Below are 24,701 nucleotides of genomic sequence, written 5' to 3'. Positions count from 1 at the left end.
TAAGCGATTTAGCGTTCCGGTGCGATATCGCGTAGAAACCGATTAGTATGACTACAGGTTAGCCCGCTACCATGTTAGACTGCATCATCACTTACCACCAGGTGAAAGTCAGGGGCTAGTAAAAAAAATCAAAAAACCTGGTTTTACGCTCTGAAACGATACAAAGCTATAACTTTTCGATATCATTGGCATCGCGTATGCTCAGAATGTAGTACAATACTTTCGCTTTCATTGTATTGATTCCTCTTCCTGGATACAATCTACCTAGAGAACCTAGGTTGTAGGCGGGGCTTCGGGTGCAATGCGCACTCTTATCAATCTATGCTCGCCTAGTACTTCGTTCTATAGAAACTTCTTAGTTGCACTCTTTAAATGCACTTCACATCCGAAATACACCCTTAAGTAACCTCCGAAACTTTGTTTATTGTTTAATTGTTGAGTTTTCCGTTTGTTATTATCTAAAGCTAATCTCGGAAACTACTAATCGGGCTTAAAACAAAAAAATAAAAATGGCCGGGCCTAACTAAAATAACGGCCTATATAACGAGAGAGTTTGCCCAGTAGATGGTAGTAACAACACGGCGTTCGCTATTGCCCGTCTCTATTCCGTTCTATTTTTATTTTTGCAAAAGAGGACTGTTCGTGTAGTATATAAAATGGACCCAAGAGATTCTTTTAAAGAAAAATTTAAAGAAGCTAATATTATGACGGTGCATAATCCATACATTTTTGAAATTATCATTTATGTACATAAAAATATAACAAAATATAAAAAGAAAGTGGACTGTTACAATATTAACATTAGAAATAAAAATAAACTTGTAGTGCAGTTTACTAGGCTGCATAAAAATTTGTAATTACATTTTATAACAAATTACCAGATGAAAACCTTGAGATGTCTCTCAATAAGTTCAAAGTTATATAAAACGTATGTTTATAGAAAAATCGTAATAATATTAAGGATTAAATGTATGATAAAAAAGCTTGGGTGTGAATTGCTCTAGCTTCATATTAATTCAACTGTGAGATGGTGATAACAAAAAAAAACCTGAGTAAATAAGTTGTGGGTTCTTCTTAGACTAGGGCGCGTTTGGAGCCCTCCTAGCTTTAGTTTTAAGTTAACGAATACAGTTATCACTATCAACTATCATGTTATATGTATGAACGCTTCATATGTGCCTGTGATAGGTCTAAATGAACAAAACATTTTTGAATTTGAATTTATTCCCTAAGTCGCCTCGTACGACACCCACGGGAAGGTGCGGCTAAGTGACAACTGTATTCTGATAATTGGTATGAAAAAATCTGAAAATCAAATAAAATAATAATTCAAATCAGTTTATCCATTATGGGTGGGATTGGATCCCCACCAAATTTAATGTTTACTTATACTTTAATCAATATATAATCATGCAAATCATCCGCATTGAGAAAAGTTTAATACATTTATATTGGTTGGTTTATTTTAATTCTAATTCAAATAAAAAAATAAATTTAAGGGCAAGTATTAAAATAAAACCTCAATATTCGCATTGCAACATTTATTTATTAATTTATAAATAAAAATTGGCACTTATAAAATCTTAAATAGGAAGCTATTACAACAATATTTAAATAAAAAAAAAACATATTAATATTTCTTTTCAACTATATGTCGCCTTAGTGCTTATTTCTACAATCTCCGGTGTGGTGGAATTATACAGTTGGGCTTTATTTTGTCTAGTTCACATATAAAGCTTTATTTCACTTATATTTTTCAGAAAACATTTTTATTTATTTTTTAATTATTTTAATATTTATTTAAGGTTGGTTACATATACAGTTTTGTTTTTTATTTTTTATTTGGAGACATTTAGATAAATAAAGCACCGTAGCGACATATAGTAAATATTATTTATTACACGTATTTATAATCCAACTTTAATTATACTAAAAATAGGCATGATGACGCTAACAAAGAATCGCTAAAGGATTGTATTAACCTCATCATCGTCATAACTTCAACCGATTGAAGTCCACTGCTGAACATAGGTCTTTTTAAAGATACTCCCAATATTGCTCTCTCTCCATCGCCCGCTGAGTGACTCTGAACCTTCTTTTGAGGCCCATAGTAAGCGACCACGTTTCAGATCCCTAAGTCATTACTGGCCACACGCACTGTTTGAAGACTTTGGTATTCAGACACTGAGGGATTTTGGACAAAAAAGATGGCGGTTTACCTCTTTCTCAAAATTGGACCTACGTAACTGGATTGTGTGTCCTAGGTATATGCACTTGTCTACAACTTCGAGTGCAGAGCTCCCAACTATTACTGTGATTCCGAACTAAAAACTGCTAAGTTTTCGCTATGAAAACCATAATAAATAGTCTTTAGCTATGGAACAATGAATTACTAAAGCTCTGAACTTTCCATTTCCACAAGGAAATTTAAAAATATATGTTTGAAAATTTCTGTTTTTAACAATTAAGTTTTTTTTCCATTAATAAAGAGCTTTATCAATATTATTATTATGCATAATTTGCCTATGTTGTCACGACTGCGGCCATGACACCTGGCGAGCGTTTTCACGAAAATATTTTTTTTTAATATTATTTTATCTCTACAAAAATAATATTTTAATTGGATATAGTAGATTCTTCCGATCATTAAAGGGCAATTTTTTAAAACTCGTCATCATGCCTATTACAGTAAACAGAAAATAACTACGTACTAAAATAAAACCAAATTAAATCTAAAACATCAACGATACCAACGAAATATAGTTTAAAATTTCCAGGCAACTGCCAGCTCTAGGATACTAGACATTGTCGATAAAACTTTATAATTTTTCTTGAATCTTTATAAGCTATTCGGTTCCAAAGTCTTTTCCCCAAGATGTGTTCATATTAGCGCCTCTGGGCCTGCTCGGACTGGTATCAACCATTGAAGTGGTCACTAGATGTGAAAAGGGGCTAGGTCCCAAGAGACGAGTTTATTAAAAGTATAAGAAAAGTACCGTAGAAACTGAAGTACCTGCGCGTTATTTTACGTCGGATCTGGGTCATTTACATGAAATAAAGAGTCGAATCTGCCAAGCCAAAGTAATGTTTCTTAAAATGTCCAATACACTCTGCAAGCCAGAATTAAAAATTGATTTAAGATGTCGATTACTTAAATGCCTCTTATATGGATGTGAAAAGTGGGTATAAAAAAGGAAGCGAGCAACCGACTTCAAGCACTCGAAATGTGGGTATAACAAAAAAGTCTCAAAACCAGATGGAACATTTTCACATCTAATAAGAAAGTATTAAAACTACTAGGAAAAAACCGAGAATGATGTCCGCCATTATGCGCAGAAAAGTAGCTTTCTTTGGCCACCTACAAAGAGGAGACCAGTTTTCCTTCCCAAGACTTGTACTAGAAGGGAAAATTATTGGGAAGAGATCTCCAGGACGTCAGAGAAGCAAATGGTCGGACGATATAAGGGGGTGGACTGGACTTTGTTATTGAGATCTAAAGAAACCGGCACTTAATAGGGAGGCTTTTTTATTGTTGACCGCCAAACTTCAATTTAAAAAAGATGGCATCCGATGATAATGTGAGATAAGAAAAGTTTGAATATTAAATTTTTAAATAAAATCGGACTATTACCCTTCTTACTTCGCTACAAAATTATAAGAGATGAATAGATTTGCAGAAATATAAATGCGAAATTTATATAACGAAATACGAAAAATGTTATATCGATGTAAATTTCCAAATGCTCTTGAATTATACGTAGGTATAAGTAACACAAAATACTTAAAAGTTTAATTAAAACTAATTATATTAAATTATTAATATTAAAATATAACATAACTATATCCTGGCCAACGAACAAACGAACGAAACGAATAATCGAAACGAAACGAAAATGCGTTCCTGACAGTTGTCAATCGATCGATATATACCAGTTCACTTCTGAACTAAAGGCCTCTCCCAACGGGATAGTCTGCAACGCTGGTCGTGTTGGAGATCGCAGTGTATGGTAGCACCGTTATGTTACCTTAGTCGCCACACGGCGATAATCCAGCCGGTTATGAAAAAAGTAAGCGACAAACTATACTATATAACAATTTCCGAACGTATTTTGTGGGCTAAAAAATTTAAAACCTAATAGGCTAATCTTTATTGTACTATTATACTAATATATGAAAGTGGAAAAGTTTGACTGTTTTTATATTTGGTTTGTTTGTTTGGATTCAATAAATTTAAAGTTACTGGACCGATTCGAGTAATTATTTCACTATTACAATTCTAAGTTATACAGACGTAGCATAGACTATTTACATCAGGAATAACAAGATGCCAGCTTAAAATAATGGTATGTGTAAATTGAGCCAGAAAGAGAAACAGTATGTTTTATCCATGTATGCTGGCTTAACGGTCCATGATGACCCTTAAAAAATTAAAATCATCTGAACTTTTTTTTAATCATAAACTTAGGGCAAATTATAAAAAAGAGATTAATATGATTTAATGATATCAGGCCACTTCACAGTTACTAGGTTTATGTAATTGCGACTTGCGAACTTATAACTATAATATAAATACTTAACATAACTTAATACATTATTCGGCACAGAAAATTGCATATTGTGTTATAAAAATATAAAAGATAAATTCAATTGACTATTCTTTTAAGCCGACCACACCACACGATGTTTTGTTTAAGTATAAAAAAACTAAAATACAGTTATTTTTCGAAATATTTTCTGTGTACTGGAAACATTGACCTTGACATCAAAACTAAAGATGCTGAGTATTGCAATATGAGGTTCAAACAACATACAATATTGTTAAATCTATGATGATCTTCGCAGCGAAAAAAATATATGTCATTCTCGACAGAATATTCTCGTAAGATTTCTGTAAATATTTATCAAACACTGGGATAATATAAAAAAATACTATACATGTAAGTATGAAGAATAATATTTACGTTGCATAAATAAAATTGCGTTTAATTTAATCGAGGAGAAAAAAATTAAACAATAAATTGGTTGAGCAAGTGAAGGAAAAATAGAAATGCAAAAGTGCAAAAGTAAATCCGGTCACGTTGCGGTCTTAAGGGCAAATGCGCAAGACTAAAGCTAATATCTAATACACACTTAAACTTTTTTTTACTTTTTTTCTTTTTTATTTACGAACACGTGACTGAAATAGAAAACTTGTAATATGAAAAAGGAAATATCAATAGACACCAATATTTTTTTTGTTATTTTTTTACGATCTCAAACACACGACTAAAATGACTATGAAATAGAAAATTTATAATATGAAAAAGGGAATATCAATAGACACCAATTTTTTTTTTCTTTTTTTTTTACGATCTCAAACACACGACTAAAGTGACTATGAAATAGAAAATTTATAATATGAAAAAGGGAATATCAATAGACACGTATATTTTTTTCGCATTTATAATTTTTTTTACGATCTAAAACACACGACTAATGTGACTATGAAATAGAAAACTTGTAATATTAAAAAGGGAATATCAATAGACACCTAATTTTTTTTTAATTTTTTTTTTTACGATCTCAGAAACACGACTAAACTGAATATGAAATAGAAAACTCCGAATATGAAAAAGTGATTATCAAATAGACATTTTTTTTAACCTTTTATCTTTTTTATTTATGAACGCAAATGACACACCTTTAAAATGAATACGAAATAGATTAGCGAATACTTTCGTCTAATCAAAAATTGAATGAACACCCTGTGTGGCATACTTTTAAATAGAATAATCAAAGAAAGGAAAAAAGGGCTTTACCCGGACAACAGGTACGCGAGTGACCTATTTCTGAGCAATTCTGTATATAATTACGTAAGAGCAATTATTGCTCTTACATAATAATTACTAATCATGCATTAGTTACTATGAGAGTAAACAGAATTAGTTATATAATTTGTGTACCTCAATATCTCGCCATATTGTGTGGAAAGATAAAATACCTAATACTGTACTGTTGTACCTATTGTGTACAGTGTACTGTATCCAAGATCTTCAATATAAAAGTTGTTGCCCGCAGTTTTGCTACAAAGCAATTCTGCCCTACTGAGAAGATAAAACGTTGTTTTCAAATTGAGGTCTAAAATAACAAAATAAATATAGATTACATTCTAAAAAAAACATGGTACATGTGATTTACTCAACACGTATACTTTTAAAGTTACGTTTTATCGTGCTCTAAAAATTGGTCACTACACTGTACCTAAGTTAAATAAAAAACAAATGCAAATGACTTAGAATATGATGCCGATTTGCACTGCGGACATGACTAGCGCGGACTTTTGGAGCAGAGCAAGCTCAATTTCAGTGAGGGGCTGGCGGATTACGTCACTGACGCCGTTCTGTCCCAACACGCAGGGCAGAGACAGGAAAACTTCTTCATCTATGCCATGCTCGCCCTGAAAGAAATAAAATCATTATCATCTCCACCATCATCATCTTTGGATAATTTAAAACATTCAAAACATACGTCAAACAAATTGAAAAAAACAACTAAGCTTACTAAAACAGATTCTACCGTAAGGACTTCGAAAAACATTACAAAATAACAACCTTCAAATTTATTAAATATTTAGTATTCTCCCGGAGTATTCTTACGGATACTAGTAGCAAAACTTAATTAACTATAATAACGATATCAAAATAAATAAATATATTATGACAATACACACATCGCCATCTAGCCATAAAGTAAGCGTAGCTTGTGTTATGGGTACCAAGATGACTGATGAATATTTTTATGAATAATATAGATAAATACTTAGAATATACATATAAGCACCCACTCACTGAAAAACATTCATGTTCATCACACAAACATTTTCCAGTAGGGGTCATCAAATCCACGGCCTTGGACTCAGAGAGCAGGGTCGCTGCCCACTGCGCCAATCGGCCGTTCGTATCGTGGTGTTAAGCCTCATTTGACTGTAACATTTCACAAAGCTCAGGGCTACTGAAGACAGCGCCACTCACGCATAAGTAGAAAGTAGAAGGAAAGTTAAAAGGCGGTAAAAAAAAAAAAGCAATGTAGCATAACCATATCACGACAATCATGAGCTGGCACTTATTCAGAGCAAAAGTCGCATGAAGAAGGTCTCTGACACCATGTCAGAGGATAACTGGGGGCGAAAAAAAAAAAAAAATTCCGCTTTGCGGCGGAAACAAGCATGTCGGTAAAACTACCCTGGACGAGCTCTGCCACAAAAAGCTGTACTACTACTTCTAACTTTAAAAGACGAAATCTTCTTACCATCACGTAAGTGGATACAGGATGAACACTGTTAGCATTAGTCAGTATAGCCCTTGCGAGTTGCGAGAGCGAGAGGCCGATAGCCCAAGAAGTATAGCCCTTCAGGCGAATCACTTCGTAGGCACTCCTCACCACCATTTCGTGGAGTTCGTTCCAGTTCTCGGGGTCAGTCTCAGTACCAATTCTCTGGTTGAGGTCGCAGAAGCGGACACCGGCCACGTTGACGCCGGACCAGATAGGCACTGGAAATAAAAAGCTGTTTAAGCCAAAATAATGCCTGTAGAATCTATTTTCTGTACTTTGCGCAAATACCTATTATTATTACGTGGTTGCTTTTCACTACATCTTCAATGTACGCAACAAATATCAATTGTTTTTAAAGGATAACAAAGAGTGGTCCTCAGAGAGACTTTTGACAAAATTCAAAATTCAAATTCAAAATTCATTTATTTCAAGAAGACCTACTTTATAAGCACTTTTAAAACGTCAAGTATGTATGTTTGTAGTGACTCTACCACCGGTTCGGAAAGCAGATTATACCGAGAAGAGCCAGCAAGAAACTCAGTAATTGCTCTTTTCCATCATCAACATTTACAATCATTTTTATATCTTGCGGAAGATGAGAGCGAGGATGGCTGCTTCCAAGTTTTACAAGTAAGTAACTATAATATTCCTAAACAAACATATCGTAGAATAAATAAATAAATATACTACGACAATACACACATCGCCATCTAGCCCCAAAGTAAGCGTAGCCTGTGTTATGGGTACTAAGATGACTGATGAATAATTTTATTATTAAAATACATAAATACTTATAAAATACAGATAAACACCCATACACTGAAAAACATTAATTGTTCATCACAGAAACATTATCCAGTTGCTGGAATCGAACCCACGACCTTGGAGTCCGGAGTAAAGGAGATAAAATAACACAAAACCTTATAGTTTACAAATGAAATCAAACTATAAATAACATGTGTAAAAGTTTGTGAGCTAGCAATATTCCGCGGATTTGAAGTTGAATGTGTGCGTGGCGTTTTCACTGTTTTTGGACACAACGCACTGCATGCAATACTGACTGAATGAGGGTTCTGTACGTTCTTAATTCTGAGGAAAATTATATACTCACCACTGCTATCACCATGCTCCCCAATAATGTATCCATGGCAGGATGTAGCAGCTACTGAGAGCTTCTCAGACAGCAGATATCTGAACCTAGCGGAGTCTAGGTTAGTCCCGGACCCGATCACGCGGTGCTTAGGCAAGCCGCTAAGCTTCCAAGAGACATAGGTGAGGATGTCCACCGGGTTGCTTGCGATGATTAAGATCGTATCTGGGCTGTATTGTACCAGCTGAAAAAATTAATAGAATCGTCATAATCCACCATCAAACTTTATTTTTAAGGGTTTCTTCACAGGGGCGGCTCGTTGGCTCGTGGACCAACTATAACCGTCGATTGCGAGATCTCCAATACGAGTTATATCAAATTAAGCGTACTTGACTTCACTTTCAAGGCACCGAGTTCGAATCCTAGCACGCACCTCTATCTTTTCTAAGTTACGTGCAAACGCACGTATAAGTTACGTGCAAACGCACGTAAAGTAATTAAAATATCAATTGCTTTAACGGTGAAGGAAAACATCGTGAGGTAACCTGCATGCCTGAGAGATCTACATTATGTTCTCAAAGGTGTGTGGAGTCCACCAATCCGCACTGGGCCAGCGTGGTGGACTAACTACAGCCTTAACCCTTTCTCATTGTGGAAGGAGACCCGTGCTCTGTAGTGGGCCGGTGGGGTCGGGGCCGGGGTGAAGGGTAGACTTTTAATAACTCCTAGAATGCCTTGTTTCATATAAATTGTGCTGGTGATTCTCTCCATTTTAGTATATCAACTGTCTACCAAGCCCACCAATCCACTAATCCGCACTAGACAGGCCAGCGTGGTGGACTACGACCTTACACCTTCTCATTATGGGATGAGACCCGTGCTCTGTGATAATGGGTGGATATGATGTTGTCCGCTAAGTGCTATATAATGTGTGCACGCGTCAACATCTGATATCAATGCGTCAACGCATCAACATATGGTGCAAATGCGTCAACGGCGCCGGCCGGAGCATCCTCAGGAGATGTTGACTTTACAATTAATAATTTTTTTATTCACCACCATCTTCTATATCCTCAATTACTTATAAAAATCAATTTATCATTATGTGGTGTTGAAGAAATCGGTGATAGCCCAGTGGTTGTGATTTCGACTTCATTATGTTGTATTTACAATGAATGATTGTTAAAAATTAATTCATTTACTCATTCATTGTAAAGGCAACATCTTTGGAGGATGCTCCGGTCTCGGAGTAAACATGTCGAAGATCTGTTTAGTGTGGAGTATAGCGATTGAAGTAATTATAAATTACACCATACAGAAACTCCCGCTTTTCGCCGAGTATAGCAAATTAAGCTCAACTTTCATACCAATTTGTACTTGGCCAGCGTGGTGAACTACGGCCTACACCCTCAATGATTATTGATAGAGGTAAGGTAGGATACCTTTGGGATGATGCGCTTCAGCACATCAGTGTTTCTCTGCACAAGGGCGAGGCGCGACTCTCCTTCGCGCTGTCGCACGCCCGCTGTCACCACACAGATCTTAGAGAAAGCAGTAATAGCATAATCTGAAAAAAAAAAAGTCTATTAACACCTGTTTTGAATTCTACTTATGGATTTTAATAAATATACTACAACAATACTCATATTGCCATCTAGTCCTAAAGTAAGCGTCATTTGTGTTATGGGTACTTAGATAACTGATGAATATTAATATGAATAGGTATATAATATACTCCTAAATACTTTTTTATATAAACACTAGCTGTTGCCCGCGACTTCGTCGGCGTTTGATTGTCTTTTTTGATGTAGCATTAAATTTAGTTGTAGATCTAAAGTATTCAGTATCGCTAAGCCTTAAATTAGGGGGCTGTCAGCTGAGGAGTTCTGTCCGCTATCTGCAAACACAGTTTGGGCAAAATAAAACTCATATTATAACCGCTATAAGGTAAAAAAATAATTATTTAAATCGGTTATAATTTGTCGGAGTTATGGTGTAAAATCGTCAAACACTCATCCCCTGTCCCAAAGGAACCGAGCTTAATGCCGGTATAAAAAGCATCCTATATTACTTCTAACACTTCCAAGAATATGTTTACAAAACTTCATGAGGATCGGTTAAGTAGTTTTTGCGTGAAAGCGTAACAAACAAACTTACATTCTTATTTATAATATTAGTAGGGATATACCCAGACACTGACACTGGCAATGACATACATATTTATCATAACATAATTTTTTTTCAGTTGTGTTAATCGAGCCACGTCATTGGACTCAGAAAGCAGTGTCGCTGCCCAGTGCACCGACCGGCTGTCGGAGTAGCGCAGCGATGGGCGCTGTGGTTTTAAGGGGGAAGTTCCAGGTTCGATAACCGGCAAGGGCAATTCGGGAATTTATCAGCAATCAGCAGGGGTCTGGTCTGGAGGCTTCGGTGACTAGTTACCACTCTACCGAAAAAGACGTGCCGGTACGATGTGGCAGAGATAATGCCGCATTTTGTATTCTACTCCAGTCTTTGTGTGTCTCTCTATTCGTCCTTTATTTTCTTAACTGTGTAGTGACGTACAAATAAAGAGTTTGAATAAATAAATTAATTAATAAAAAGTCAGAGGCTGGGATTCGAACTCGGCCCCGTGAAAATGAAGCCCAAGTATTAGATAGAAGCAGGCGTTATTTTGCGGAATTCCGTAACTATGAAAATAAAGCTTAATTTGCAATTCTCCGCGAAAAGCAGGAGAACTGTATGGTGTTATTTATAATTTCTTAAATCCTTATACTCCACACCAAACAGATCTTCGGAAACGTGCCCTCTACGCACGATTCGCTCCGGAACCGGTGCATCCACAGGAGATGTTGACTTTACAATGAATAATTGTTTTTACTTTGTAAAGTCAATATCTCCTCACGATAAGCTTAATTTTCATAATAAAGTTGTAGTCATAACCACTGGGCTATCACCGATTCCTTCAATACCACATTATGCTAAATTGCGTCTTATAAGATATTGAGGATATAGAAGATAGTGCCATACCCGTGCTTGCCTGGATCTTGGCGTTCTTCATGAACGCGGAGCCATGCTGCAAGTCCATCATTTCTCCCTTCAGCTTGTTCTCCATAACGTCTACGAGCGCGATGTTGTTGGTCACGCCCTGAAATTAATATCAACTTCATTAGATTTTTCTTCTACTTCTTCTGTTACTCAGCTTATGATTGTGTTAGATTATAATTAACTTGCTTGGAACTTCTTCAATCTCACAAATCTCCAATCTAAAAAACCTTAATGTATTTCGAGATAGACCCATTACAAGCTGAATAAAAAAAGGACATAATTACAAGCGTGTACTTGGCTTCTGAAGATTTACAAAAAGAAAAAAGACTATACTGACGAGTAAACACAATTGTTTCGTACTCAATATACACAGAACTTTTATTTAAGCAATTTAAAATTCACTTGATTTAAACAGTGAAAGAAAACATCGTGAGGAAACCTGCATGCCTGAGAGTTCTCCATGATGTTCTCAACGGCATGTGAAGTACCCAATAGCACTTGGCCTGCCTACACCCATCTCATTTAGAGAGGATACTCGTGTCCTGCAGTGGGCGGGTAATATAAGATAAAAACACTCTTAATATTAACTACATGATACAAGAAACCGCTCATCATTATTGAAAAAATAGCTGTTACCCGCGATTTCTTCGTCCGCTTTTGTTTTTGTTTTTCGAAAGACATGTGCCTCATAAATGTGGCAGCACTTCATGTATTTAGGATAGCTAACCTGGTGTAAAATCGTCAAATTTTTTCGTCCCTTCTCCCAAGAGAACTGAGCTTTATTTCGGGATTAAAAGTATCCTATATTACTTCTAATACCTTCAGTAATATGTGTACAAAGTTTCGTGATGATCGGTTCAGTAGTTTTTGCATGAAAGCGTAACAAACAAACTTACATTCACATTTATAATATTAGTAGGGATAGGGATTGTAAACACGACATTATCATGCAATATTGTATAAAATTATGCAATATCATAAGAAATATGCTCATTCACCGATCGTCCTAATGAATCGACACACATACATAGTACACAATATTTTCACGTTCTATCCGGGAGGTTTAATTTTTACAATTTTGGTAATTATAAGAACGCTCAAAGTAACACAGCGGGGTATGGAGAGAGCGATGCTAATCGTAATAATTGACGCACCAAGCGGATGGCCAACCTGCAACACTTCGCAGGGCATGTAAATAACACGTCCTGAAACGTTCCGCACTGTTACCAACTACCTGCGGTTTAAAGCCTCAAGTGTGCCCTTGAGACCGGAACACAGCATGCTGCTAAGCGGCAAATAAGTATAAATGTATGTATAAAAAGGGAAAGTGTGTGGGTATGTTCCTTATAGACTCCGAAACGGCTGGACCGATTTCAATGAAACTTTCAGGGAATCTACGGATTGACCTGGCGAGTAATCCTGTAAAGTTTGGTGACGATCGGAGCACTCCTATTTTTGAACTGTCAAACTGTCAAATACAGCTTTTATTTACTATGATGATATTCTATTGTTGGGTGTACATGGGTGTAGATAATGATCTTCAACCGCTCGAGAAGAGAATGAATACGGAGAAAAATAAATGATTTAATATATTATGAGACTTAAATTAATTAATTGTTTAAATAAAATAAAGCAAAATCTAGCCCGGCGAAGCGGGCTGGGTACGCTAGTAAATAAATAAATAAATATACTACGACAATACACACATGTAGTAACGAGCTGTTTCACAAAAAGCTTTACTTTTGAGGTAAATGTTACCTGTGTAAGCATAGCGAAGACGGCAGCCATGCCCACCTGACCCGTGCCCACCACAGTGACCTTGTTGTTCGTATCGTCAGTCTTGGGCTGCACTGGCTGTATGAGTTGTTGTAAAGTCGCCATTTTAGCTGGAAATAGAAACGCATAATTCAATTAATACAATAAGCTATTTGGTTCAACTATTCATTCCCGCCAGCGTTCTACGCGAGCATGTATCTTTATAATTCGTTGAGATGTTAAAAAGATTTGCCTGAGAGTTTTTAACGTTTGCCGGAGAGTTTTTAACTTTTTCCGGAGAGTTTTAACTTTTGCCTGAGAGTTTTAAACTTTTGCCTGTGAGTTTTTCATGACATTCTCAACTCTCAAGGGAGTGTGAAGTCCACCAATCCGCAATTGGCCAGCGTGGTGGACTACAGCCTAAACCTTTATAATGCTGAGAAGAAACTCGTGCTATGTGGAGAGATGGTAATGGATTGATGATGCTTTTATACTTTAGATAGTTTTATTATAATTATATACCACTAGCTGTTGCCCGCGACTTCGTCTGCCTTTGATGAGGGGGCTAAGCCTTAAATGAGGGGTTGCCGCTGTCCGCGTTGTAGTTCTGTCTTCTATCTCCACAGTTTGAGCAAAATTAAACACATGTTATAACCTCTATAGTACAAAAATAATTATTTAAATCGGTTATTATTTGTCGGAGTTATGGTGTAAAATCGTCAAACTCTCATCACCTCTCCCAAGGGAACCGAGCTTAATGGCGAGATAAAAAGTATCCTACATTACTTCTGGCACTTCCAAAAATATGTGTACAAAGTTTCATGAGGATCGGTTAAGTAGTTTTTGCGTGAAAGCGTATCAAACAAACTTACATTGATATTTATAATATTAGTAGGGATTATTCATTTCTTTTACATGTGCATATATTTTTTATATATTTTGTATATATTTTGGTTCGCTGGTAGAAAATACTTTAGTATTAAGTCCGCCTTTTGTAAGCCCTTTTTTTTTTAATAATCAATAAAGTGATGAACAAAAATAAAAAAAAATGAATATGACTGGCTTAACCCAAAAAGATTACCTGTAACCTTATAAGATCGACATAGTGCTTTTCCTAATTCTGTCTGACGTAATATCGAATGACGCAATACGCAAATCATTTTGTGTACAACACTTATAAATTTGCACTAAGGTTTATAATTCACTTCATTCGCGCGCACCATAAACTAAAGAGCACACACTCGTTAAGTTTTTCGAAGTAGTCGATTCAATTTCCCTATTGAACATTATATGATACCTATTGCACGTTCAGATATTCACTAGTGACAAATGTTATTATGAAACAGTATGCAAGGAGGAAAAATGATTAATTTCCGTAAATTATTTTCCTGTAATTATACTTGGTTCTTATAATGATAGCCATATATATACAGTAGTAGATACGACTTTAGCCTCCGTTATGGGGTTCAGAGTTCGATGCTCTGTTCTTTCAGAGCTATGTGCGTATAAAATGTCTAATGTTTTAACGGCGAAAAAAACATCGTGAAGTCCACCACTCTGCACCCGGACAGCATGGTTAACCTGCACCTTATATTTGGCAGGTCTTCATCATCATATCAACCCATTAAAATAGTCCACGACGCTTGCCCACTGCGGTTTAGTGTATGTCTGATTAGGTCCGCACGCATGCGGTTTGGTTACGTTCACATCCAGGTCTCTCCGGACCCGAGAAATGAAATGGTTCTCCTACGTAATAGGTAATGTATAACCAATATTAGTCACTGCAATAGTAACAAATGTAATCATTGTGAAATAAACCTTTACAACGAGGTAAAATTATTTCATTTGGCACATCATTTTACTACAAGTATACGGTCTAGGCGTTAGGTCAAAGTCAAAGTGAAATATTACTTTTGCAACTTTTGCAACAAATACACTTTGAATAAAAAAAAGTGACTACATTCATTAATAAGAATTCATTATAGAATCATGTGTTAATTAGAATCAGAATCCTGTGGAGGACAAAAGTACAATAAATGCCCTTCTCCGGGATACGAGCTATCTTTGTACCATATATCATTTGATTTGATAATCCGAATATAGGTAACAAAGAAATAAACAGACACACTTTCAGATTTAATAACGTGAGTATGAATTGTTCTTACTAGCTCCTACTCACTAGTCACTTGTGGTTAAGCAACATTATGAAATAACCTGCACGCAATCGTTAATTCTTTTTAAGAAACAAAGGCCATGGGTAGCGTAAAAAATTGAATACATAAATAACTATAAATGTACTACGACAATATACGCATCGCCATCTAGCTCCAAAGTATGTATACTAAAATGACTGATGAATATTTTTTCATGAAAAATATATGTAAATACTTAAAATATCCACATAAACCCAGACACTGAAAAAGATCAGTGTTCATCACACAAACATTTTCTAGTTGTGCGAATCGAACCCACGGCCTTGGACTTAGAAAGTAGGGTCACTGCTCACTGCGCTAATCAACCGTCAAGAAAAGCTTGCGAGTACGTGTCTGAGTGCACGCAAACAAAACTTCTTTGGTTTATTTTCATATTCACGTACTCTTCTATTCTAGACTAAATTCCAAGATCACGTTGGACGTGTTTCATAGACACTCAGGTACTCAGTTTATTGTTACATTTTTCGCTGACGGGTCCGGACGTCCGCAGCCCTGACCGTTTGTCTGAGTACAATTGAAACATCCCTTATCTTGCTTAGTTCCTAATACAAAGCTACAAGAAATTAACTGTACAAACATTTCTCGGAATTCCCCATTCACTAAGCAAGAGGATAGTTACTAAACCGCACAAAGTACCTAATCCCAACTATGGATTTTAGTTTACTTGATTAAAAAATAACTCGTCATGGTGAATCAGAAATAGAGGTGCCTAATATTAAAAGAGGTAATGAATCTAGCTTCATATTAAACTCCATGTAGGGCTGCCTGGACGCAGAAATTCTAATTTGTAACTAAAATTAAAATAAATATATTACGACAATACACACAGCGCCATCTAGCCCCAAAGTAAGCGTAGTTTGTTTTATGGGTACTAAGATGACTGTTGAATATTTTTATAAATAATATACATAAATACTTAGAATATACATATAAGCACCCAGACACTGAAAAACATTTATGCTCATCACACGAACATTTTCCAGTTGTGGGAATCGAACCCACGTCCTTGGACTCAGAAAGCAGGATCGCTGCAAACTACGCCAATCGGCCGTCAAATTTTTGTATATTGAATATTAATATTTCATGATTTAGTTTAGTATTTAATTATTCTGTTATGTAATAGTGTAGATGGGTCATAGTTAACACATAAAAATAAAAATTATTATTATTATTAAATCCGATTTTGGAGTTATTGTAGAGCGCAGTTTATAAGAATATAAGAATCACGGTAAAAGGTGATTTTGCTGTTCACTTTCCATCCTCACTATAAAAGTTACATTCACAAAGACTGATATGTCAAAACTCTAAAAAACCTGAAAAATAGAGCTATTTTTTCTAAATATGCGATGGCGGTGAAAGTGACACAACTTAGTTAAAAAAAACACAAGGAAAAATATTTTCGCAAATACAAAATCTAATATTTTCGCAATAAATACCTGCCTATTTTGACAAAGAGGAAAAGCGTTACCTTAATTGATTTTGCAAATCAGTTTGGATAGAGTTAGAAAACAACAGACGCGAAGCAGTGATTTATAATAAACAAGGCACTAATTCTACATTACATTCTTTACATTTTTTAAATGTTATAGTAGTCACAAGAGCTATTAGAGGTTGCGTCATGAAATGCATATCGGGTGCATTTAAGATTTTAATGTCATAAAAATTGTTGTTAAACTAGACACTGATTGTGTATTTCTTTCTCTACATATTTAAAAATGTACAGTAGTAGTAGAATTTTTAAAGTATGCGTCAATAAATGCATATTGGGTGCATGTAAGATTTTAATGTCATAGAAAATGTAAAAAAACTAGAAACTGATTCTATATTACATTTTCTACATATTTAAAAATTTACAGTAGTCACAAGAGTTGTTAAAGATTGCGTCACAAAATGCATATCGGGTGCATTTCAGATTTTAATGTCACAGATAACAAGGTCTATAATAGAATACTGATTGAAAAAACATGAAATGGAACGAATAAAACTGACAAGTAAACCTACACTGTAATAATTTAAGTTATATGTCTTTGGTGTTAAAGTTTTTTTTATAGCTTCCATCTTAGAAATTATAATTTGTAACTTTTTTTTTTATATTGCACATTAATATTCAATGTAAGTTTTTCTGATTTAGTTTAGTTTTTAATTATTCGATTTATGTTATAGTGTAGTGTATAGTAAGGGGTCATAGATACCAAATAAATAAATCAAATAAAATTAGACTGTATTATCAGTTTCCACCAGGTGAGATTGAACATATAAATCGTATTACAAGCGTATATAAACTTAAAATACTCACTCTTATCCTTAAATCCCCAAAGACCGTTAGAATCGCTAGAACCGTTCGCGGGCATAGTGAGATATTTAAATAAAAAATTATTCAATTATAACAACAATTCAAAACGCACTGTTATATTGTCTATAAAACTTATATCATTAATTCGAGATTATAAGAATTATTTAACGATAAAAATTATCGATTTAATTAATATATTACTATAAAAAAATATTTATGACACTCGTAAAGTTAATTTTCGAACGAACAATAAACCCATGTCAAGGCACGTTGGGCACTGAATAACGAATGACAACTGAATGAGTGTTTCAAGTAAGCGCAGTCTAACTAAAACATAGGGATGTATGAGCGCAGTCTGATTAAAATACAGTGTAGTTTCGTATGGAGCTTTCGTATTTCGTGGTGGGGATCGCGTTAGTAGGTTCAACATCCGTATGATCCAAATTTAAATCCGCACGCCGGTTTTGATTGTTGTTACGCGGTGGGCACATGCTGCAGTGCACGTTTGCAATTTGGCAACAGCTGACAGTTTAAATCTGGGCCCTACTTCTTTTGACATTCAAAATGTCACACTCACAATCATTAAATAAAAAAATTTAACTGACTCTGATAACAGAAAAGTGGGTCAGGTACCTATTCCCACAGTTGCTTTGATAATTTTTTGTCTATTCAGTATACCTAATAGTGTGTTAAAATTGTTTTGTTTTGTTGTTTATTTTCAAGGCACACTTTATATATAGTCAGATTAATATTCAATAAGTGCCCTAGGACAGCCATGTATTTGAAAACCTGTAGTGCCATGTGCGTAAAATATTCAATGCAATCCCAAAGTCAATAGCCGTATTAACGTATCAAAAATTTAAGAAAACATTGAAAAATTGGCTATTTAGCAATGAATTTTATTCAATTGATGAATTTCTGCATTTTAAGCCTCAGAACTAGATTGTTTATATATAATTGACCTAATTTTGTATGTCGGGTTGCCTGACTGGATTTGTTGCGACTTTTTATTTTGCCAAGAACATTTTATCACATATTCATACGAATAAATAATTTCATTTAATTTGTAGCGAAACTAGTGACATTTACAAAATTTACACAAATCATTTTTGTAAGGTTTAGTTATATGTGGAACTTGTTAAGTTAGTTCCTAAAGGAAGGGCTAAGAATCAAACAAAATCACTTTCGAATTTATAATATTATTTGGAATTGTTGTATTCCACTACAAGTTAATTCTTGTAGCGGGCTAACCTGTTAAGGACCAAGATATGTCATACGGCTATAACAAAAGAGCGTATACAATTTGGCAGGCTTATCGCTTCATTTGAAATTCTTCCAGGCAACCAATGGGGAATACGAACAATTACAGAAAATAGGTGTAAGGTGCATATATACATAGACGCGTAGAAAAATATTTCTTTACTAAAATAAATGTATGGAATAAATATACAAAAAAAAATATAACTTAAAACATATAATTAAATAACGGAAACACAAGGACGGTACGAGACAAAGTACACTATTTTTAATATACCAATGGGTACCTATGTCATATGGGTTGATCGCTCTTGACCGCACCCACTAGTAGTGCCCTTGGCAATGACCTCTGTGAGCCGCTACGAAAGCTCCGGTCTCCTATTTTTGTTATCAGCAATTTTAGAACGTTCAATTAAAAGCAAACATTGTGCTCGTTGTCTTCGAGTAAAATTTATTCCTACAGCTGCATTAGGTTTATTTTTAAACGCACTCTAAATCCGTGACCTGTGTGCTCACTATCCTTGCTTAAAGCGGTATCATTTTTAAAACACCTCTGTTTAAGTTATACCTTATCTCCCCACAAATAAGGTTTATAATTCACAAACAAAAGCGTCAATTATATTAAACAGCATTGTTTTGTTCGATAGTAGTAGACCCCAGTTCAATTTGTTGCAGTCAAATAACTTCTGGTTAGAGCCCACACAATGACTGTAATCATGTCACGATACCAATACGCTTCACGATAAATATAGGTAATCATCGTCATCATATCAACCCACTACTGAGCACCGGTTTCCTCCCACAATAAGAAGGGGTTAAAGCCGTAGTCCACCACGCTCGCTCAGTGCGGGTTGGTGGACTCCACACACCTTGGAGAACTCTCGGGAATGCGGGTTTTCTCATCATGTTTTCCTTCACCGTTTAAGCAAGTGATATTTTAATTTCTTTTAACGCACATAACTTTGAAAAGTTAGAGGTGCTGTGATTCGAACTCGGCACCCCGAAAGTGATGTCGGGGTACTGACCCACGGGGCTATCACCGCCACTAGAATATAAACTGCGATCACAAACATGTGATTTTGGGCAAACCCTCCCGAGGCCTTTAGTCCAGCAGTGGACTTTTATAGGCTATTGAATGATCAATTCCTTATTTTTAAACGGATTTAAAATCCGGGACCTGATTCAAAACGCTGGGGTCAAATAAATTCTGCGGGTCAATTGCCTCAGATTTACTGCCAATGCTTTCCGTTACAAATTATTTGCAAATTTATAGATCAATCAAATGATTAGTTCAAATGTGTAATATTAAACAGTATTAATTTTTGAGACCCACCACACAACTTCAACGCGGGTTGGTGGGCTTTAACGATTATAATAATCGGGACGTGCTTTTCAAAGCGTGTCTTTTTAACCCCAGACTGGCCTGACAACGAAGAATTTTTAACAGCAAAAGCCCAATAGGTACCTTGCGTCACCCAGAAATCGAAGCTCTGTTCTGAATCTGCATTTGTAGTTGTACATTCTAACAACTATAACAGCGTACTTTTATATCAGTACAAGGTAAACCTTGACTGCTATGTCACCAGGGTAAGTGATTTGGGGTATGGAAGTTATATTAAACACATACCCCTAATTGGTTTCTACTTTTCTTTCGTTGGGTGGTAACTACTAGAGTAGAAAAGCTCAGAAATTATAAATTCCCAAATTGCCTCTATCGAGAATCAAACTCGGGACCTCCCTCTAACAAGACCACAGCGCTCACAATTGCGCCAGAAAGTCGTCAAAGATCGTATAGTTATTTTCGGAATCTACAAATTGAGGACTTTTGTTGTAAACTTCGATACTTTTGTATTATTTATATGTATTTTGTTTAAGATATTAGATATAACCGTATGTACACCAGAATATTTAAAGGACAATTTCATTGACATTGTTGTTTTTCGGTCATATTATGCCACGTCACGGCTGCCTCAAGTAACAATCGGGAAGCCAAAGTCCAATTCTCTATAACTTAATCTAGCAAACTTAAAATTCAAAATTCATTTATTTCAAGTAGGCCTAATATAAGCACTTTTGAAACGTCAAGTATGTCTGCTTGTAGTGACTCTACCACCGGTTCGTAAGGTACATTCTACCGAAAAGAAGCAAGCAAGAAACTCAGCTGTTGCTCTTTTCAAACGTCAGTTTACAATTTAACAATCATTGTTCTATCTTGTGTGAGATGAAAGCGGTGCGGCTTACAGGCAGTCATTAAGAATTTCATCAATAGTATAGTACCTCGATGTATTAAATGTGTTTTTAAACATTCTATAGAAACAAAACTACCTATTTCCATTCTTACTTCGGATAGCATACTATTAAAATCTATAAAATATAATCATCCTTAGTTTACTATTGCCCCATGGCTGGGCACAGATCTCTTTGCCCAGCGGTGGGGTCTGACGTTCATAACGTACCCCCTCCCTGTTTCTATGATTTGTGGGCTTTCAATCTATTCACATTCATAGTCTTATGAATGAATGAATGAATGAATGAATGAATACACTTTTATTGTACACCACATAAACATAACAAATTAACAGTAAAAATTTAACAAAAGGTATACAATTTGGCGGCCTTATCGCTACATAGCGATCTCTTCCAGGCAACCAAAGGCGTTAAAAACAGCTCAAGAAGAGAGGTAGGTGGTGCATTTAACTGTACTGTGTTGCAAATAAACATGCATAAACCTATATATACAAATGTAATATGTACATATAACAAACTTACAATAAAATATATAGATAGTGATAATAATTAATATATACCTATATAATTAATATCAATAATAAATAAATATATACAATATTGTCAAACCACAAATAAAACAGAAGGGAATAGGCAAGTTAAAGATCCGCAGATGCAGACAAAAAATGATCTTTGACAAGTTTTTTAAAAATGGTAATAGACTGTGCCTCTCGGATTTCAAGAGGCAAGGCATTCCAAAGCTTAACAGCCTGAACAGTGAAAGATCGGTGGAAGAAAGATGAATTATGTGAAGGCACCCTTAAGATCAATTTCATTTCTATGTCTTATGATATTTAGTAATAATGTCCGAGAGCTTCGCGTGCTATCTAACCATGGTGGAAACAACACGAATTTACTGTGTAAAAACTTTTATCTGTTTGGAGGCTTCGGTTGTGGCTAGTCACCACCCTACCGACAAAGACGTGCCGCTAAGCGATTTTGTGTTCCGGTGCGATGTCGCGTAGAAACCGATTACAGGTATGACTACCATACTCCCTAACTGGTTATCCCGCTATCATCTTAGACTGCATCATGACTAACCACCAGGTAAGATTGCAGTCAAGGGCTCTCTTGTAGAGGAATAAAAAAAATCTTGAAATTTTAAATAAAAAAATCTTGGGTTCCAAATGCGCCCTAGTCTAAAAACTAAAACTGAGGGTTCCTTGACCGAAAATTAACCCTACCTACTACCTACCTACCCAGAATCGAACTTCGAACCGTTTTTTTCATGCTTGAGCATTCTAACTTCTAGACCAGCGAGGCAGTTACATAATAATTATTGCACCTCATATAAAACCATTTTAACTTTGCAACATAATTTTTGCATACCTACTACAATAACAATAAAAATTATACTGCCTATTGTTCGATCAGTACCTAGGTCAGGAAGATATCATTTTCCATACCTGCTGATCGAATAATGTAGTTTTCAACGATAACCTAGAGTCCTAATCTCTTTGGTCAATTTGATTTAGCAGCTCTGAATTTGGAATTCAATCATTTAAAAAATTAGTTCTAGTTCGAAAAATAAAGTTTTATTTTCCGAATAAGCAATTGTTTTTTGTTACGTGGCCATGTTTTTTTTTCTATATTAAGTTTGTAACACTAATAGTTCTAACACCACAATTCGTCAACTAATACTTTTCTGTCTCTTTAGTATTCTAGACCTAATATTTTGAACTATATCTATATGGAGAGAGCCATGAATAAGTCCTCTAACTTTTTTTTAGAAGGACCGATTAATGTTTAGGCCATTAGACAGACTTTTTAATAGCTGCAAATGTCTAATAACTCTCACACTGGCATCAATACAATCGCGAGTAATTTTGTTTTTTAAGAATAGGTACAATGTGTTTTCCCTCATATTTTCGTATGGAAGGCAAAAATTCGAGCGAGCTGATGGTTAAAGATTTTTAGAAGGGTGAAGACCACTTCCACGGTATTTAAGACTTAAGCTACCTACTGTTTGAGGGGTGTTCTCAAACAGTAGGAAGCTACTATATATTGGATCATTGTGCTGTGTGTATTTTATTCTTTGAAAGCGATAATCTCCGCAACTAAAACTACGAAATGTGTTTTTTTAACCACCTGAAGAACGCTTTAGCCTGTACATGCCTTTTTAAAACTTCCCCCCTAAGGTAACGACCTTAGGGGGGAAGTTTTATTAACGAAATGCGATGTAAGATCGTAATTCGTCGAGTTATATCGACGAAAATTGTATTCCAGTTGACAAATTCAATTGTGAAATTTCAGGTAAAATATGTTTCAGGACAGGAAAATTAAAATATAAGGCTTGGTAATGTTACGTTTGGATCCTTAGTAGCCCGACAAAAATAAAAATGTCGAAAAGAAAGCAAAATAAAACTGTAAATACGGCCGGGCGAAGCAACGCGACGCGGTGAGAATGTTGCAGCGGATAAAAGTTTGTATGGGTAACTCTAACCAGAAGTTGTACGCACAAATTCGCGGGGAGCTGCTGAGGTATATCAAGCTAGGTAATATCACGCTTTGACCCTTAGCAGCCGAGAAATAAGAAAAAACGTCAGAAAGAACGTAAAACCAAACGGTATACAGAGCCGGCATAGACGCGCGATTAGATTGTTGAACAGCGGTTAAAAGTTTATATTAGTAAAATTACTAGAAACAATTTTACGGGAAACGTAATTTAAAAAAATAATCAGCTGTTCTTGTTAAAAAATTTAAGCTCACAAAAACTATTTAAATTCATTCCCGGGTAAGCTCGAGCAAATAGTGTGAAAGTCACAATAAAGTAACATTTTATTACACAATATTTGCATGATGAATTTTATTTACATCCCGAAATTCACGAGTGATTTTTAAATCAATCAAATTCCAGATTTAAATACTGTTAATTGAAAACTACTCGTATATTTTTTTAAATCGCGTATCATAACTTTTTTTTTACTTTAATTAGAACTGCCGACTTCATTTTTAATTTGGGCGCAAGTTTAATCCCGGTGCGTATAAAAAAAAACTTGGAACTCACATGTAAATCGGGAATTTCGTGTGTAGTTCGCGCTTTTCGTGCCACCGGTCACGTAGGGCCGACGAGTGATGGTTTAATGGACCCAGAGAGCGCGCTCAGCGAAGGTGACCTTCAGCAATTCGTTTTAGAAGCCACGCCATCGCGCATGCCTCAACCGGAACACACAAAAATACACCCAAACTCACTTATTTAACGTTCCTATTCGCACGAAGCGCACAAATTTGATACAGGATAATGAAAACGGCACATGTTAATTCATAATATTTTATAGTGTATGAATAGATAAGTAGGAATGTGTGTAACAAAGTGCATATCGAAAGTCTCCCATGTATTATCAAGCGCTTCACACATTCCAACTCCCATATTACATCCATGACTGCTATAAAAATATAAAAATGAAAATGAAAAAATGGTTTATTGTCATAAAGGAAAACAAAACCG

General features: G+C 35.4%; 1 protein-coding gene across 2 annotated transcripts; it reads right to left on the bottom strand.

Moving 5' to 3' along the window:
* Window positions 1-5,607: 5,607 nt before the first annotated feature.
* Window positions 5,608-24,400, bottom strand: LOC120636167 (L-lactate dehydrogenase). 2 transcript variants are annotated; one of them, XM_039907504.1, is made up of 7 exons: window positions 24,261-24,400; window positions 13,208-13,335; window positions 11,432-11,549; window positions 9,844-9,968; window positions 8,423-8,645; window positions 7,288-7,529; window positions 5,608-6,436 (listed from the first exon to the last, which is right to left on the bottom strand). In XM_039907504.1, exons 2-7 carry the CDS (start codon window positions 13,328-13,330, stop codon window positions 6,272-6,274), a joined length of 996 nt encoding a protein of 331 aa, XP_039763438.1. In that variant the 5' UTR covers window positions 13,331-13,335; window positions 24,261-24,400; the 3' UTR covers window positions 5,608-6,271. The 2 variants fall into 2 exon arrangements, with proteins under 2 accessions (XP_039763438.1, XP_039763437.1); XM_039907503.1 differs by lacking the exon at window positions 24,261-24,400 and adding an exon at window positions 17,714-17,827.
* Between the last annotated feature and the right edge of the window lie 301 nt (window positions 24,401-24,701).

The sequence above is a fragment of the Pararge aegeria genome, chromosome Z (assembly GCF_905163445.1).
Source record: "Pararge aegeria chromosome Z, ilParAegt1.1, whole genome shotgun sequence".
In the NCBI taxonomy this organism is placed as follows: Eukaryota; Metazoa; Arthropoda; class Insecta; order Lepidoptera; family Nymphalidae; genus Pararge; species Pararge aegeria.
The sequence above is the reverse complement of the archived record's forward strand: the minus strand, read 5'-3'. Positions and strand labels throughout refer to the sequence as shown.

What these genes read in the sequence shown, in the direction of transcription:
- LOC120636167 (XM_039907503.1), bottom strand. Translation starts at nt 17,768, where the DNA reads ATGCCCGCGAACGGTTCTAGCGATTCTAACGGTCTTTGGGGATTTAAG. An exon ending in TTGGGGATTTAAGGATAAGA is followed by an intron (nt 13,336 to 17,713) that starts GTGAGTATTTTA and finishes TTCTATTTCCAG; the next exon opens with CTAAAATGGCGACTTTACAA. An exon ending in TCTTCGCTATGCTTACACAG is followed by an intron (nt 11,550 to 13,207) that starts GTAACATTTACC and finishes TATTAATTTCAG; the next exon opens with GGCGTGACCAACAACATCGC.